Source organism: Entelurus aequoreus, linkage group LG16 (genome assembly GCF_033978785.1).
Source record: "Entelurus aequoreus isolate RoL-2023_Sb linkage group LG16, RoL_Eaeq_v1.1, whole genome shotgun sequence".
In the NCBI taxonomy this organism is placed as follows: domain Eukaryota; kingdom Metazoa; phylum Chordata; class Actinopteri; order Syngnathiformes; family Syngnathidae; genus Entelurus; species Entelurus aequoreus.
The window spans coordinates 47772127-47792265 of NC_084746.1; the positions used below are offsets into that span (position 1 = coordinate 47772127).

Genomic DNA, 20139 nt, shown 5'->3' on the forward strand with positions numbered 1-20139 from the left:
CACAGGTTCGGTGGCCACGGATGAAGCGCTGGCTGTCCAAAGTCGGGACCCGGGGTGGACCGCTGGTCTGTGCATCGGTTGGGGACGTCTCTGCGCTGCTGACCTGTCTCCGCTCAGGATGGTCTCCTGCTGGCCCCACTATGGACTGGACTCACACTATTATGTTAGATCCACTATGGACTGGACTCTCACACTATTATGTTAGATCCACTATGGACTGGACTCTCACACTATTATGTTAGATCCACTATGGACTGGACTCTCTCACTATTATGTTAGATCCACTATGGACTGGACTCACACTATTATGTTAGATCCACTATGGACTGGACTCCCACTATTATGTTAGATCCACTATGGACTGGACTCTCACTATTATGTTAGATCCACTATGGACTGGACTCTCACTATTATGTTAGATCCACTATGGACTGGACTCTCACACTATTATGTTAGATCCACTATGGACTGGACTCTCACTATTATGTTAGATCCACTATGGACTGGACTCTCACACTATTATGTTAGATCCACTATGGACTGGACTCTCACACTATTATGTTAGATCCACTATGGACTGGACTCTCACACTATTATGTTAGAATCACTATGGACTGGACTCTCACACTATTATGTTAGATCCACTATGGACTGGACTCTCTCACTATTATGTTAGATCCACTATGGACTGGACTCTCACACTATTATGTTAGATCCACTATGGACTGGACTCTCACAATATTATGTTAGTGCGTCTGCCTCACAATACGAAGGTCCTGGGTTCGATCCTGCGCTCGGGATCTTTCAGTGTGGAGTTTGCATGTTCTCCCCGTGACTGCGTGGGTTCCCTCCGGGTAGTCCGGCTTCCTCCCACCTCCAAAGACATGCACCTGGGGATAGGTTGATTGGCAACACTAAATTGGCCCTAGTGTGTGAGTGTGAGTGTGAATGTTGTCTGTCCATCTGTGTTGGCCCTGTGATGAGGTGGCAACTTGTCCAGGGTGTACCCCGCCTTCCGCCCGATTGTAGCTGAGATAGGATCCAGCACCCCCCGCGACCCCGAAAGGGATAAGCGGTAGAAAATGGATGGATGGATGGATATTATTATTGTTTGATTATTATATATATATATATATATATATATATATATATATATATATATATATATATATATATATATATATATATATATATATATATATATATATATATATATATATATATATATATTAGGGATGTCCGATAAATGCGTTAAAATATAATATCGGAAATTATCGGTATCGTTTTTTTTATTATCTGTATCGTTTTTTGTTTTTTTTTATTTATTTTATTTTTTTATTATTAAATCAACATAAAAAACACAAGATACACTTACAATTAGTGCACCAACCCAAAAAACCTCCCTCCCCCCATTTCTTTCTGTTATCAATATTCTGGTTCCTACATTACATATCAATATATATCAATACAGTCTGCAAGGGATACAGTCCGTAAGCACACATGATTGTGCGTGCTGCTGGTCCACTAATAGTACTAACCTTTAACAGTTAATTTTACTCATTTTCATTAATTACTAGTTTCTATGTAACTGTTTTTATATTGTTTTACTTTCTTTTTTATTCAAGAAAATGTTTTTTTAATTTAGTTATCTTATTTTATTATTTTTTTTAAAAAGTACCTTATCTTCACCATACATGGTTGTCCAAATTAGGCATAATAATGTGTTAATTCCACGACTGCATATATCGGTTGATATCGGTATCGGTAATTAAAGAGTTGGACAATATCGGAATATCGGATATCGGCAAAAAGCCATTATCGGACATCCCTAATATATATATATATAGTGACTATGTATAATAAATACATAGAGCTATACTGCCCCCTAGTGTCTGTGCCGTCTCAACTCCTCCTGCAATACATAACAACCATTTGTACAAATGAACAGAAGTTCAGAACCCACAAAGAAAAGATGTCCGTGTAGTAAGAGGTCCAAGGACCTGTACATTGGAGGGACCAACAGCACTTACCACAAACAAATAGCAAAACATGGACAGCTTCTTCGGTCCCAGAATTAGCATTTTATATGCATCTAAGAAAAAAAGAAAGGGACGCTCCATTTTGGATATGGGAGGAATGGTGGCTTGACAGAAACCATTTTTGTCAAAATGGAAAGGCCCTCTTAACAGAGGAGTCTCGCACCATCACCATCACACCGTCTGCTTCCAACAATGTCCTGACATCCCTCCCTGGAGATCGTCTCTTCCAGGAGGAAAAGTGGCCACTAACGAGTTGTTTTGTGCACCAGGAAGGCAAACGAGCGATTGGTATGCAGGGCCGTCTTTCACCAGCCACGCTGACAACTCTACTGTGACCACCCCCAGGGGGACACGACCACGAGGGACATAAATAGGAAGACTCCATGGCTACTATTTTAGAACAGAAGAAGCCTTCTGGACGGAAACCAGAAGAGTCCAGTTACCTTCATTTTTATAAAGATGGCGGTATTCACACTGAATCCAGATCTGATCCATAGCCGAAAAGTTAGATTTAACACAGAAAATCATAGAATATTTGTCCCCTTTTTCATCCATTTTCTGTAATTATTGTCTTGTTTTCTTGCAAATGTCGGATTGGTAAAAATGTAAAGTCTATATTATCCTATCCTATTTTTCCGGTTAGGTGTTGTGGCGCCCCCTGTTGCTTCGCTATGCACTTGGTAGCTTTTAAATCCATTTTTCCCGTCGTGTCATTGCTGGTTTACGAGCACACGAGCATGTTCGGCAGCGCACAATCACAGAGTACTTACAAGCAGACACAGTGTGTAGACAGAAAAGGGAGAATTTTGGCTTGAAAACTAACGATAAAGGTGAAGTTATAACACTGAAACGCCCTCAGGAAGAGGTGCTTTAAGACATGGCTAGCTAGCTAGCGGCTAAAGTCCAGCCCCAGTCTGCAGTGTTTTAGCTACTTCTAAATCCCTAATCCTCGTCTCCATGGCGACAAATAAAGTAAGTTTCTTACAAGTATCATCCCTGCAGGACGAGGAATAGCTAAACATGCTTCGCTATACACCGTAGCTCACAGGCGTCAAAATGTAAACAAACGCCATTGGTGGATCCACACAATCACTGTAATGATACCAAGTACAGGCGCGTATCTAGTCGATACTACTATGATTACGTCGATATTTTTTTGGCATCACAACATCTTCTTTCGTTGAAAAAAAATGTATATTATGATTATAAAGTCAGGAAATATGTCCCTGGACACATGAGGACTTTAAATATGACCAATGTATGACCCTGTAACGACTCGGTATCGGATTGATACCCAAATTTGTGGTACCATCCAAAACTAATGTAAAGTATCAAACAACAGAAGAATAAGTGTTTATTACATTTTAACAGAAGTGTAGATAGAACATGTTAATAGAGAAAGTAAGCAGATATTAACAGTAAATGAACAAGTAGATTAATAATTAATTTTCTACCACTTGTCCTTAATAATGTTGACAAAATAATAGAATGATAAATGACACAATATGTTACTGCATATGTCAGCAGACTAAATTAGGAGACTTTGTTTGTTTACTTACTAATAAAAGACAAGTTGTCTTGTATGTTCACTATTTTATTTAAGGACAAACTTGTAATAGGAAACATATGTTTGATGTACCCTAAGATTTTTTGTTGAAATAAAGCCAATAATGCTATTTTTTGTGGTCCCATTTATTTAGAAAAGTACGGAAAAGTATCGAAATAATTTTGGTACCGGTACCAAAACACGCACTGTTCTTGGTTGACATGCTGAAGACAGACAGGTGCCCCCATTGACACCTCCATCAACTGTGTTTCTCGCTATCATCGCCCCATTTAATCTGTACGCGCCATCTCCACATGTAATTTTACCCGTTACCAGCAGGTGGTCCCTGCAGGAGTCGAACACAAAGCCCACCGACCGCAATTGACCGACTCTTCTGCTGCTCCGTCATATCGGATCAAGCTGTCAATAAAACCGTGTGGCTCGACACGAGGTGTGTGTACGTGACTGGTGTGAGATCATTACGGGGAAGGACGGGAGGGTAGCGGGTACAGAAAGGCTCAAATTGGTGGCAGGTGAGGCGGTGGCGGCGTCGGTGGTGCTCTATGCAGGGTGGGGGACAGGAAGCAGGAGGGGTGCGGATCGATGGGTCTGGGTGGTTCATCTATAATTCAGAAAGGCTACGAGGAGAGGGAGTGTGTTTGTTTGGGACTTAAGGCGCGCACAATGGCGGAGACCTCCGATAACGGGAGGTGGGGGGGGGGGGGGGGCGTGGCTAAGGACGTGGTTAAGAGGAGAGTATATTTACAGCTAGAATTCACCAAATCAAGTATTTCATATATACATATATATATATATATGTATATATATATATATGTATATATATATATGTATATATGTATGAAATACTTGACTTTCAGTGAATTCTAGCTATATATATATATATTTGTTTTTATTTTTTATTTTATTATATATATAAATACAATATGTACTTGAATTTCAGTGTTCTGCAGGCTATCCAGTAGATGGCAGTATTGTCCTGTTTAAGTGTGTCACAACATTGCTGTTTACGGCAGACGACCTGCTTTACGGTAGACTAAACGTGACTGCTGTTGTTGTGTGTTGTTACCGCGCTGGGAGGACAATAACAATAACAATAAACCCACATGAGAAACCAAGAACTCTCTCTCCTTGTTGTGCACTCTACTCTCTAAAAGCCGTAGATGTTATGACGTCATTGGGCAGGCAGGCTGTTTATATTGTGGGAAAGCGGACGTGAGAACGGCTGTCCCCACTCAGGCCCGCATTGAGCTGGAGGGGGCGTGGCCTCCAGCTACGGCTGAATCATTTTGGTCTACATACATTGTTATTTGGTCAAAAATGTGCATATATTTAGCTGTCAATTAAAAAAAAAATACAATACTTGCCGGCTTTTGGCGAGTGCACAACTGCGCACACAACAAGGAGGAGACGAAGAACGAAGAAGAGACAGTCATGGCGACGACGAGTGACAGAGAATAGAACGAGGATGGACAATTCAACCCTAAACTCACTCCTCTCCTGCAAATGACATTTCACAGATGCTGCCTGTAAGAGTGATCTAAGTTGTTTGTTGCCATCTCCTGGTGACTGTTGGGTATAGTGTTCTGTGGTTACTTTTTGGTTGGCCAACGGTTTACGTTGTATTGCGCACCCCGACTGCAGGTGTGGGAGTCGGTTCTGAAGTATGAAGTAAAGAGACGTAACTTCATCACCTCGCCTGGTTATTGACTCCAACCCAGAATATTACACTGCCCATACCTATGCTCCTTCAAAGGCTGTGCTACTGGCTGCAAAGCATTGCACTTTCAAATACAACAATGAGTAGAGGAGTGTTATGTGAGTGTACTGTATTTTTCGGACTATAAGTCACAGTTTTTTTCAGAGTTTGGCCGGGCTCCAGTGCGATTTATATATATTTTTTTCCTTCTTTATTATGCATTTTCGGCAGGTGCGACTTATACTCCGAAAAATACGGTATATGTGTAAATAAATGAACACTGAAATTCAAGTATTTATTTTATTTATATGTATATATATATATATATATATATATATATTAGGGATGTCCGATAATGGCTTTTTGCCGATATCCGATATGCCGATATTGTCCAACTCTTTAATTACCGATACCGATATCAACCGATACCGATATCAACCGATATATACAGTCGTGGAATTAACACATTATTATGCCTAATTTGGACAACCAGGTATGGTGAAGATAAGGTACTTTTTAAAAAAATGAATCAAATAAAACAAGATAAATAAATTAAAAACATTTTCTTGAATAAAAAAGAAAGTAAAACAATATAAAAACAGTTACATAGAAACCAGTAATTAATGAAAATTTGTAAAATGAACTGTTAAAGGTTAGTACTATTAGTGGACCAGCAGCACGCACAATCATGTGTGCTTACGGACTGTATCCCTTGCAGACTGTATTGATATATATTGATATATAATGTAGGAACCAGAATATTAATAACAGAAAGAAACAACCCTTTTGTGTGAATGAGTGTAAATGGGGGAGGGAGGTTTTTTGGGTTGGTGCACTAATTGTAAGTGTATCTTGTGTTTTTTATGTGGATTTAATAAAAAAAACACACAAAAAAACGATACTGAATAAAAAAACGATACCGATAATTTCCGATATTACATTTTAACGCATTTATCGGCCGATAATATCGGCAGACCGATATTATCGGACATCTCTAATATATATATATATATATATATATATATATATATATATATATATATATATATATATATATATATATATATATATATATATACCGTATATTACCAAATAAACGCCCTTGTGCAAATAACCGCCCATGTCCTAATAGCCGCCCGGGGTCTGACCCCATTTTGTGAATTAACCGCCTCTTCCTAATAACCGCCTATGTCCAAATAGCCGCCCATGGGCTGTTATTTGCATAATTTAGATTAAAATGCTACTGGGGTTGCGTTTTCTGCAGTATTATTGTTTTGATGATTTTATAGAGTACTTGGTACCACAATTTTATTTTTCCTGTATGCTGCTTTATTTAAAACTTGGAGTAATGTAGCCTTTATTTTATGTAAGTGACAGAATTATTGTTCTGTTTTGATGGTGGGTTTTATACTTGAGTACTGGGTACCATCATTTTATTTTTCCCGGTAGGCTGCTTTATTCAAAAAGTGTATTTATTTTTAGTGTTGGTATTCTATTTGACAATTGTTGCACTACTGCCATGTTGAAGCCTTGTTGATCACTTGTCTTTTGATAGCCTACCTCATGTTGATCTCTTGTTTTTTTGTTTGTATGTTTACAATAGCTTTTACATTTAAAGTTTTTTTACTGGACAGTAACCATTGTAACCAAATAATGGACTGGTGCAGGCTGGTGCAAAAATAAATAAAAGCCTTGTGCAAATAACCGCCTGCTTCTTTTAAACGCCTGTCTCCAAAATCGATTTTGTGAAATAAACGCCCGGGCTACTATTTGGTTATATATATATATATATATATATATATATATATATATATATATATATATATATATATATATATATATATATATATATATATGGAGCAATCTGTATTTTCCCTTAAATTTAGCTGGTGCGGCTTATAGTCAGGTGCGGCTTATAGTCCGGAAATTACGGTAGCTAGAATTCACTGAAAGTCAAGTATTTATTTTATCTCTATATATATGTATATATTAGGGGTGTGGGAAAAAATCTATTCGAATTCGAATCGCGATTCTCACGTTGTGCGATTCAGAATCGATTCTCATTTTAAAAAAAAATATTTTATTTTATTTATTTTTTTTTCTATTTAATTATTTTTTATTTTTTTTTTTTTTTAATTAATCAATCCAACAAAACAATACACAGCAATACCATAACAATGCAATCCAATTCCAAAACCAAACCCGACCCAGCAACTGCAATAAACAGAGCAATTGAGAAGAGACACAAACACGACACAGAACAAACCAAAAGTAGTGAAACAAAAATGAATATTATCAACAACAGTATCAATAAAAAATTACAATTTCAACATAGCAGTGATTAAAAATCCCTCATTGACATTATCATTAGACATTTATAAAAAAAAAAAAAGAACAATAGTGTCACAGTGGCTTACACTTGCATCGCATCTCATAAGCTTGACAACAACACTGTGTCCAATATTTTCACAAAGATAAAATAAGTCATACTTTTGGTTCATTTAATAGTTAAAACAAATTTACATTATTGCAATCAGTTGATAAAACATTGTCCTTTGCAATTATAAAAGCTTTTTACAAAAATCTACTACTCTGCTTGCATGTCTGCTGAAATCCTACGCATTGAATGAATAGAGAATCGTTTTGAATCGGGGAAAAAAATCGTTTTTGAATCGAGAATTGTGTTGACTTGAAAAAAAATCGATTTTGAATATCGACCCCAAGAATCGATATTCAATCGAATCGTGGGACACCCAAAGATTCACAGCCCTAATATATATATATATATATATGTCTTAATTAGATTATCCAAAAAATAGTGCTCGATACCGTGGTAATATGTATGTGTGGGAAAAAATCACAAGACTATATCAGGAGAAATCTCCTGAGGATTGAGGAAACCCCTCATGAAACAGGCCTGTAGAGATGAAATAGTCTTGTGATTTTTTCCCACACATACATATATATATATATATACAGTATATATATATAAAGAAATACTTGAATTTCAGCGAATTCTAGCTATAAATATACTCCTCCCCCTTAACCACGGCCATGGCCCCGCCCACCCCGACCCCGCCCACCTCAAACACCCCCCCCAATGTCCCGAATTCGGAGGTCTCAAGGTTGGCAAGTATGGTTGGAACGTTGCCGTTAACGTGATGCAACCGCGGCTCGAGATATGTAAGTGGACCGTGTGTGCGTGAGGAGCATTCAGGGTCTAGACTTGTGTATGAATCATTTACAACACGTGTGTGTGTGTGTGCGTGTGTGTGCCGGCGGCGTGCATGGCGCATCTTACTCAGGGTTGCTGTTGCCCAAACACTGGAGAAGAAACTTCTCCCCCTCACGAGGCAGATCACTCTCAGGCAGTATCTGAACGTTCGGGGAATCTGTAAGTGAAAACACACACACAGCGTGTTACATAACGCTGCACTGAAAGACGGCAAAGATGCTCTCATTCATCCGTATCTCCATCTACTACTATCTGCACCCTGCCGGCGCCGCCATCCCGCCGTCTCGCTCGATGACATAAGCGCCTTACACAACAAGCAGTGCCGGCGTGGGCCACGAGGGGGCAGCGCGGGACTCGGGCCCACTCGGGTAAGCGGGTAAAGCCACGGGCCCTGCTCTTTTTATCCTCCATATAAATAAACAGTGCACTTGTTATTACTGTTAAATCACTGGCGGCACAAATCAAATTGGAAAGAGTTCTTAAAGTGACTCACACAAGACCCTCAGGGTGTGCTCGCTCCGTTTGTCCCCCGGCGCCAGCGAGGGATGGTCCACGGCGCAGGTGATGACCTGGTTGTCGTTGGCGCGGCTCACCTCCAGCGTCAGCTCGCTGCTCACGTTGTAGGTGGGCTCATCCTGCACCGACTCCACCACGTCCGGGCGGCCTGGAGGCGGAAGGGTGTGTCAAGAGGGTGAGGTGACATAAATAAACACGCCACGACAACAACGCGCTCTAATTAGAATGTTCCACCGTCGGGGTCGCCGCGGCACAAACAAAAGGCGACGCCCGTTTGTTCCAATTAAATGAAAAATGTGTTTGGTGCGCAGCTCCCTCGCGTCCCCCCCCACCCCCCCCCCCCCGGGTGTTTTGTTCCCCGATCCATCACGACCTGCCACATATACCGCTTGCCTAACAATGCCTTTCCGCACACTTTTTATGGCAATATTCCACCTTTTCCAACCCCCCCACCCCCCTAGCCCCTCAGTGCTGACTCATGCAGCAGTGCAAACAAATAACAGTAAAAGGTAAAATTACACATTTAGGCTGGCGCTCGTAAAACCGCAGGTGTGTGTGTGCTATCTCACAAACAATTAGCGTTCAGACAACTGAGCGTCCCTTTTCACCGCCGCCACGTGGTGTTGATTAGAAATGTAGATTTTTTTTCCCCCCGATTCCGTTAATTTGCAATGATGTTATTGATCATGTGTTGTGAGGACGCACCAACAAGCGCCTCTGAGATAATTAGAAAAGAGGCCAGCTTTTTGTTTGGCCAAAATTGGGTAAAAGTTGCATTTGAACACAGTTTATCACTAAAAAAAAAACAATACGATTTTTGTGCTGAACTAGGGTTGTACAGTATACCGGTATTAGTACAGTACCGCGATACTAGGGTTGGGTATCGTTTGAATTCGAACGATTCCGATTCCTTGTTTCGATTCCGATTCTTTTAAGAGGCAGGGTCAAAAAAAAGTTTAGGATATTTTAAATGAGCTAGCTAACCTACAGTCTTTCTGAATGAAATAGTCTGACATTCTCCATCAATTTTAATTCTATTAACTTTTTATGAACTTTACTATAAATTCCTCACAGGGCTGTTTTCAACCAGAACATAAATATTATAAATTATGAATACATTTTCCCAGGGGTACACTTTCCTCAAGAGAGCTTTATTTTTGAAAACCTCATGAAATCACATTTACACATAAGTGTATGATGCTGCAGGAAACCTCATGAAAACACCTTTACACATAAGTGTATGATGCTGCAGGAAACCTCATGAAAACACATTTACACATAAGTGTATGATGCTGCAGGAAACCTCATGAAAACACATTTACACATACGTGTATGATGCTGCAGGAAACCTCATGAAAACACATTTACACATAAGTGTATGATGCTGCAGGAAACCTCATGAAAACACCTTTACACACACAAGTGTATGATGCTGCAGGAAACCTCATGAAAACACATTTACACACATAAGTGTATGATTGATTGATTGAGACTTTTATTAGTAGGTTGCACAGTGAAGTACATATTCCGTACAATCGACCACTAAATGGTAACACCCGAATAAGTTTTTCAACTTGTTTAAGTCGGGGTCCACTTAAATTGATTCATGATACAGATATATACTATCATATATACTATCATCATATTACAGTCATCACACAAGATAATCACAATGAATTATTTACATTATTTACAATCAGGGGTGTGGAGGGGGGGGATAGGATATGGACATCAAGTAGTGGACATAGAGAGAGAGAGAGAGAGAGAGAGAGAGAGAGAGAGAGAGATCAGAAGGCATAAGAAAAAGTATCTGCATTTGATTGTTTACATTTGATTATTAGCAATCCGGGGAGGGTGTTAGTTTAGGGTTGTAGCTGCCTGGAGGTGAACTTTTATTGCGGTTTTGAAGGAGGATAGAGATGCCTTTTCTTTTATACCTGTTGGGAGCGCATCCCACATTGATGTGGCATAGAAAGAGAATGAGTTAAGACCTTTGTTAGTTCGGAATGTGGGTTTAACGTGGTTAGTGGAGCTCCCCCTGGTGTTGTGGTTATGGCGGTCATTTACGTTAAGGAAGTAGTTTGACATGTACTTCGGTATCAGGGAGGTGTAGCGGATTTTATAGACTAGGCTCAGTGCAAGTTGTTTAACTCTGTCCTCCACCTTGAGCCAGCCCACTTTAGAGAAGTGGGTAGGAGTGAGGTGGGATCTGGGGTGGAGGTCTAGAAGTAACCTGACTAGCTTGTTCTGAGATGTTTGGAGTTTAGATTTGAGGGTTTTGGAGGTGCTAGGGTACCAGGAGGTGCATGCGTAATCGAAAAAGGGTTGAATGAGAGTTCCCACCAGAATCCTCAAGGTGCTTTTGTTGACCAGAGAGGAAATTCTGTAGAGAAATCTCGCTCGTTGGTTAACCTTTTTGATTACCTTGGTTGCCATTTTATCACAGGAAAGGTTAGCCTCTAGAATGATGCTGCAGGAAACCTCATGAAAGCACATTTACACATAAGTGTATGATGCTGCAGGAAACCTCATGAAAACACATTTACACACACAAGTGTATGATGCTGCAGGAAACCTCATGAAAACACATTTACACATAAGTGTATGATGCTGCAGGAAACCTCATGAAAACACCTTTACACACACAAGTGTATGATGCTGCAGGAAACCTCATGAAAACACCTTTACACATAAGTGTATGATGCTGCAGGAAACCTCATGAAAACATATTTACACATAAGTGTATGATGCTGCAGGAAACCTCATGAAAACACCTTTACACACACAAGTGTATGATGCTGCAGGAAACCTCATGAAAACACCTTTACACACACAAGTGTATGATGCTGCAGGAAACCTCATGAAAACACCTTTACACATAAGTGCATGATGCTGCAGGAAACCTCATGAAAACATATTCACACATAAGTGTATGATGCTGCAGGAAACCTCATGAAAACACCTTTACACACACAAGTGTATGATGCACTTTCGACCGCCGACGCCCGCTATCCATGCTTGAGCTTGACTGACTCGCACGGCTATGCTAACACTTCCGGCGGTGGGCGCTTCTTCGTTGGTGTTCAGCGGCTTCTTCTTCCGGTTCGGCGGACATATTTTTTTCCCGTCGGCGGACTGGGTATCGAAAATAGGAATCGAAATTTAAACTTTTGAACGATTCCGGGAGAATCGGAAAGTTAGTCCCGGTTCCAATCGATACTCGATACCCGACCCTACGCGATACTAATAAATCATATTCCGTACTATACCGCCTCTAAAAAGTACCGGTCCCCCACCCGTCGTACGAACAAATTTTGGCTAGATAACTAAAGAAATAGGTGAAGGAATCCTAATATTGAATGTTAGTGGTCTATAGTTGGCAAAGACAAGACAAGATTTCAGTATGTTCGATCATTAGTTACTGTCAAGGCGAAGATCCTAACGTTGATCACACAAGTGAATGAAAAGCATACTTAGTCAACAGCCATACACTAAGGGTGGCCGTATGAACAACGCCAACACTGTCATAAACATGTGTCGTATAGTGAAACCACACTAAACAACAATGACAAAGACATTATGGGAGAATGTTTGCACCGCAACACAACATAAACACTACAGAACAAATTCCCAGAATTCCCTGCAGCACCAACTCTTCGGGGACGCTACAATGTAAACAAACGCCATTGGTGGATCTACACCTAACATCCACTGTAATGATACCGAGTACAGGAGCCATATCTAGTCGATACTACTATGGTTACATCGATATTTTTTAGCATCACAAAATCTTCTTTCATTTTAAAAAAATGTATATCATGTTTATAAACTCAGGAAATACGTCCCTGGACACATGAGGACTTTGAATATGACCACTGTATGATCCTGTAACGACTTGGTATCGGATTGATACACAAATTTGTGGTATCATCCAAAACTAATGTAAAGTATCCAAACAACAGAAGAATGAGTGATTATTACATTTGGACAGAAGTGTAGATAGAACATGTTAAAAGAGAAAGTAAGCAGATATTAACAGTAAATGAACAAGTAGATTAATAAATAATTTCTACCAGTTGTCCTTAATAATGGTGACAAAATAATAGAATGGAAAATGACACAATATGTTACTGCATATGTCAGCAGCTAAATTCGGAGCCTTTGTTTGTTTACTTACTACTAAAAGACACGTTGTCTCGTATGTTCACTATTTTATTTAAGGACAAACCTGCAATTAGAAACATATGTTTAATGTACCCTAAGATTTTGTGTTCAAATAAAGCCAATAATGCAATTTTTTGTGGTCCCCTTTATTTAGAAAAGTATCAAAAAGTACCGAAAAGTATCAAAAAACATTTTGGTACCAGTACCGGTACCAAAATATTGGTATCGGGACAACACTAGGCTGAATTATATAATGTAATGCAGTGGAACCTCGATTTATGAAGCCCTTATTGTACAGACTTTTCTATTTATGAACCACAGACCAAATTAAAATATGCTTTCATGCACAAACCTTGTCTACGTGTACAAATGTTTCATCCACACATTGTGTGTCTCGCAGTGCAGCCATAGTGGGAGGGCTGATCATGCTTTTACATGTTTTGTTCAGCCTTTTTACAACATTTTCCAAGTTTTGCCCGGTCTATACGAATCTAAAAAAAAGCAACAGACAAGTGATGTGTGGTTTGAAACATTCAGTAAGTATTCACAGTCACTGCCTCCATCCCCACCTTTCTGTTGATTGCCAAGAAGATTAAACAACAATGTGGAGTGGATTTATTTGTATAGTCCTAATCAATGTAGTAACCTGGCTGTTGAAATTAAGGAGTTTTGTGGTTTCGAACTGAGTGCACCACAGAGCTAGTGACAGTTTGTGTGTGTGTGTGTGTGTGTGTCGGCAGGACGGCTGCATACGAGGAGGACAGTTCAGCTTATTGTTGTTTTGACATTGTCATTAAATAGAAAGTTGATCTATCACCAAATTATGTTGGATTTTTACACACTACTGTATAGCGCTTTATATTGTGTTTTAAGTGTACAAACGTTGACTAAAATATCGTCAAGGCTGGAAACCATTATTCACGTTTACATTGTTTCTTATGACTAGATGTGCTTCAATATACAATCTTTTCTATTTACGCACCTTGTTCAAGAACCAATTGAGTTTGTAAATGAAGGTTCTACTGTACATTAATAATAACACTTTGCATTAGACTTGGTGATGTATGGCTTAGATGCAACTGCTCGGCCATGGAAACCCATTCCATGAAGCTCTCTGCGTACTGTACGTGGGCTAATTGGAAGGTCACATGAAGTTTGGAGCTCTGTGTCATGTCTGTTGATCATGTTTGGTTTAAGTCATGTTCTGTTTGGGTTTTGGACACTTAGTTCCTGCTTTTTCACTCTTGTTTTGTCACCATAGCAACCATTAGTTTTCACCTGTCCTCATGTCACGCACCTGTTTCACGTTTTGAGTCACGCACCTGTTTCCACTGATCATGTCACTGCTATTTAAGCCTGTCTGTTTCTGTTGTTCATCCTGGTGACATTATCTATCTATCCATCCATGCTACTGCTACCCATGATATTCCTGTCTGCCATAGTTTTCATGCTGTTCCATGCCAAGTAAGTTTTCCTTTATTGTTCATAGTTTCTGCTTTTGTGCAAGTTTTGTTTCATTAGTCAAGTTTGTTCTGCGCCATTGTGCGCGCATTTTGTTTGCTTCCTTTTTTTGGAGTTTGTTGGTGTTTTAATAAATCATGTACTTACATTCATTACTTGCCCGCGCCAACTTTCCGTTGCATTCCGGGAAAACACAACAACCCATAGTCCACGTATTGACACTCTGTAGCAACTGACCGTGCAGAAAGTCTTTGCACTATGCGCTTCAGCATCCGCTGACCCCTCCCTGTCAGTTTACGTGGCCTACCACTTGGTGGCTGACTTGCTGTTGTTCCCAAACTCTTCACTTTTCTTATAATAAAGTTGACTTTGGAATATTTAGTAGCGAGGAAATGTCCCGACTGGATTTGTTGCACAGGTGGCATCCTATGACAGTTCCATGCTGGAAATCACTGAGAGCGGCCCATTCTTTCACAAATATTTGCAGAAACAGTCTCCATGAACTAAAGTGCTTGATTTTATACACCGGGCCAAGTGATTACACTGCAAAAAGTCAATGTTCAAAAACAAGAAAAAAAAATACAAAAATGAGGGGTATTTTATTTGAACTAAGCAAAATCATCTGCCAATAGAACAAGAAAATTTGGCTTGTCAAAACTTTCCAAAACAAGTAAAATTAGTTAACTTCAATTAACCCAAAAATACCTTAAAATTTGAATATTCTCACTAATAACAAGTGCACTTTTCTTGGTAGAAAAAAATAATATGAGACCTTTTTGCTCAATATGTTGAAAAATATTCTTAAATGAAGTAAATGCTAGTGCCATTATCTTGACATAATGATATGCGCTCGGCATTACATTTCTTGAAACCGGCAAACTTATACTAAAAACTAATGTATTGTTCTTAATGGAAAGGCAACAAGGCAACCGTTACTCTCGGGGTCTCCTAGCCACTCAGGCAAATCATATGGTCTAAAAATGCATTTTTCCATCGATAACATGACATCATTGCGCCAAGTGCGTGCTCTTTCAGTCAATTAGAGCGCTTATATACAGCCCGGCCCCCCGGCCATACATTTTTTAATTGTAATTTTGAAGGATTTATCTGAATGTGCATGAACTATTTCTGTTCAAAATCCTATATGAGTACAAATTTTCTATTGTTTCATTGAAAATAAAACAGCAAAGCCCATTTGGCTGTCATCTGTTTTAATTACGAGACACAATTGTGTCAAAGTCATGATTTTTTTTTTTTCATGCTTGAAATAAGAAATTATTACTTAAAGGCCTACTGAAATGAATTTGTTTTATTTAAACGGGGATAGCAGATCTATTCTATGTGTCATACTTGATCATTTCGCGATATTGCCATATTTTTGCTGAAAGGATTTAGTATAGAACAACGACGATAAAGATTGCAACTTTTGGTATCTGATAAAAAAAAGGCTTGCCCCTACCGGAAGTAGCGTGACGTAGTCAGTTGAACATATACGCAAAGTTCCCTATTGTTTACAATGATGGCCGCATGAAGTGAGAGAGATTCGGACCGAGAAAGCGACAATTTCCCCATTAATTTGAGCGAGGATGAAAGATTTGTGGATGAGTAAAGTGCAAGTGAAGGACTAGTGGGGAGTTGAAGCTATTCAGATAGGGAAGATGCTGTGAGAGCCGGGGGTGACCTGATATTCAGCTGGGAATGACTACAACAGTAAATAAACACAAGACATATATATACTCTATTAGCCACAACACAACCAGGCTTATATTTAATATGCCACAAATTAATCCCGCATAAAAACACCTGCGTGTTTGTTACGCTAGCTCCTAGCTCCTCTGCTAGCTCCTAGCTCCATAGAACACGCCAATACAATTCAAACACCTGATCAACACACACAATCACTCAGCCCAAAACACCGTTCACCTAACCCAAGGTTCATAAAGCTTATATATTTTAAAAAAGTTACGTACATACGCAAAAAAAAGTTGCGCACATACTGTCAAGCGATCAAATGTTTAGAAGCCAAAGCTGCATACTCACAGTAGCACGTCTGCGTCTTTGTCATCCAAATCAAAGTAATCCTGGTAAGAGTCTGTGTTGTCCCAGTTCTCTACAGGCGTCTGTGTATCGAAGTCAAAAGTCCTCCTGGTTAGAGTCTCTGTTATCCGAGTTCTTCCATCTTGACTGCATCTTTCGGGAATGTAAATAAAGAAGCGCCGGCTGTGTACTGTTGTTGCTGACTACGTTCGAAAAATACGTCCATTTCGCACCGACAACTTTCTTCTTTGCTTGCTCAGCTTCCTTCTCCATAATGCAATGAACATGATTGCAACAGATTCACGAACACAGATGTCCAGAATACTGTGGAATTATGAAATGAAAACAGAGCTTTTTCGTATTGGCTTCAATGTGGAAGGCATACCCGTGTTCGCCGGGCTACGTCACGCGCATACGTCATCCTCAGAGGCGTTTCGAACCGGAAGTTTAGCGGCAAATTTAAAATGTCACTTTATAAGTTAACCCGGCCGTATTGGCATGTGTTATAATGTTAAGATTTCATCATTGATATATAAACTATCAGACTGCGTGGTCGGTAGTAGTGGCTTTCAGTAGGCCTTTAAAAAAGGTAGTTTTATACTTGTGAGTGTTGATGACACAGCTTTGCAACACTTGATATTCTAGTTTCAAGCATGTTTTACTCAATATAGGTCATCAAATCTCAGCAACAAGCTGTAATATCTTACTGAGATCATTTAGGACTAAAACCCTTAAAACAAGTAAAACACTCTGACATGAAATCTGCTTAGTGAGAAGAATGATCTTATCAGACAGAAAATAAGCAAATATCACCCTTATTTGAGATATTTCATCTTACTTAGATTTCAGTTTTTGCAGTGAATAGGACCCCTGATTCTCATCATTTGGATGGGTGGCCAAATACTTTTGCCAATATAGTGTAGTTTTCATTAGAGACAACAAGCAGGGAGCAGGTTTTACTTCAAAGCAGGTGCATGTTGTCAAAAGTGCATCTCCAAATGTCCGCAAGCTTTATCTAGAACAGGGGTGTCAAACTCATTTTAGATCGAGGGCCACATGGAGGAAAATCTACTCCCAAGTGGGCCGGACTGGTAAAATCACAGCACAATATCTTAAAAATAAAGACAACTTCAGATTGTTTTCTTTGTTTAAAAATAGAACAAGCACCTTCTGAAATTGTACAAATCATAATGTTGTTGTTGTTTTTTTTACACTTATATGTTGCGGTTAATAGTAGTCTATCGTTGTATGTCGTTATTTATATTTTCTGAATAAATTATGTGATAATGTTCATCAGTCAACTCATTGATGTTAATTTTCAACCTATCAAGATAAAAAATGATGTCAAAATCATATTACAGGATGTTATTTACCGTATTTTTCGGACTATAAGTCGCAGTTTTTTTTTAATAGTTTGGCCGGGGGTGCGACTTATACTCAGGAGCGACTTATGTGTGAAATTATTAACACGTTACCGTAAAATATCAAATAATATTATTTAGCTCATTCACGTAAGAGACTAGACGTATAAGATTTCATGGGATTTAGCGATTAGGAGTGACAGATTGTTTGGTAAACGTATAGCATGTTCTATATGTTATAGTTATTTGAATGACTCTTACCATAATATGTTACGTTAACATACCAGGCACGTTCTCAGTTGGTTATTTATGCGTCATATAACGTACACTTATTCAGCCTGTTGTTCACTATTCTTTATTTATTTTAAATTGCCTTTCAAATGTTTATTCTTGGTGTTCGGTTTTATCAAATAAATTTCTCCAAAAAATACGACTTATACTCCAGTGCGACTTATTTTTTTTTTTTTCCTTCTTTATTATGCATTTTCGGCCGGTGCGACTTATACTCCGAAAAATACGGTATATTTGCTGAATAAATTATGTGATAATGTTCATCAGTCAACTCATTGGTGTTAATTTTCAATCTATCAAGATAAAAAAATGATATCAAAATCAAATTACAGGATGTTATTTATGTAGTTTGATCATTTTCCTTGACATCATGTGGTTTATTTTATTATTTTTTTTACATATGTAGCATCATCTACAAAGATTTGCTATTGTGACATCTAGTGGACATATTTAGAAAAGCTGTTTCCTTCATTCAAAAATTTCAGGGTAATTTTTATACTTAGCAAACTCATCCCGCGGGCCGGATAAAACCTGTTCGCGGGCCTGATCCGGCCCTCGGGCCATACGTTTGACACCCCTCATCTAGAATGTTGTCTTCGCTCAAACTCCTGTTCACTCAGCAGGAGGAGCGAGGAACTGGTGTTTTAGGAATGGTACACCTTTGGTGGATGCTCGCGCACTTTTTTTTTCATTCCTAATCTTAGAAGCCAGGCAAGTGGAACAAAATCAAAGTGGGTGGTCGGAGTGTGAAAAAGGTACATTTCTACACACGGGCCCTTATCTCTTTTTATCTCTTGCTCCCTCTCACAGTGTAAATCCGCATACATCAGCATCCTGAATGTAGGTCAAACGCATGAACAATATATTCACAGAGGTGACTGAGAAGGAGGCTGGGGAAGCATGTGCTCCTCCATCTCCATCTCGCAATCTCTCAACATAGGTATTATTATATCCAACCCCCCGGCCCCTTCTCTCCACCCCCTTCAGAAAACTCGGCAAATACCAGCGCATCTAATGACATCTCGCTTTTTATTACCATAAGCAGTCCTCTGAACCTGCCGAGAAAATGACTCTACCTTTCAGGTGCATTTCAATAATCTCGGCCGGGAGTTTTCTCCGCTGTTGGCGTGGTGGCAAATAAACAAGATAAATAGTCTCTCTTGATTAAAAACGTGATTATGTGTACAGCCTTTTGAAAATCACACATTTGAGTTTACCGGCTTTTTTTATTTGTAAACCCCAGAGGTTCACGCTAAGGCAGCAAAAAGGAGTAAAACAATGTAATGTGCAGACCAGGGGCCGTATTTATCAAGCTTCTTAGAATTACTCCTAAGAAGTCTGCTAAGAGTTGACTTAAGAGTAAATAAATTCTTCGCTGAAAGCTGCACTTAAAAGTTAGTTATCAAGCGTCTTACTCACACTTTCAGCGAAGTGTAGGACTGAATCTTAAGTGTCACACTCAGAGCTGAATTACGACATTACTATGTGCCGTAAACGGAATTTTAGGTGACGTCATTTCTGTGTCCATAGAAATGACCAATCACGGAAGGGAATCCCTTGTCTAAGAATAAAGAAATATCTTGGAAATATTTAAGTGGACAAAGGGAGTGTATATTTTGACAATAAACTACAAAATAATACAAAACAAACAAACAATATTGGCAATGAATCAAAAATAAATGTTTCCTTTTCTTTCCTTTTTCTTTTCCAATTCAGATATCGAAGCATTGTGATTATCTTGTGTGATGACTGTATTATGATGATAGTATATA

General features: G+C 39.1%; 1 protein-coding gene across 1 annotated transcript in view; it reads right to left on the reverse strand.

The window, feature by feature from the left end:
- The window catches only part of LOC133631218 (cell adhesion molecule 3-like), a 136920-nt gene that overhangs the window by 31348 nt on the left and 85433 nt on the right, over positions 1 to 20139 (reverse strand). Inside the window, exons 4-5 of the mRNA XM_062023377.1 lie at positions 9031 to 9201; positions 8604 to 8694 (exon numbers count right to left, since the gene is read on the reverse strand). Coding sequence (XP_061879361.1) covers positions 8604 to 8694; positions 9031 to 9201 — 262 coding nt within the window. The remainder of the gene's footprint in view (positions 1 to 8603; positions 8695 to 9030; positions 9202 to 20139) is intronic.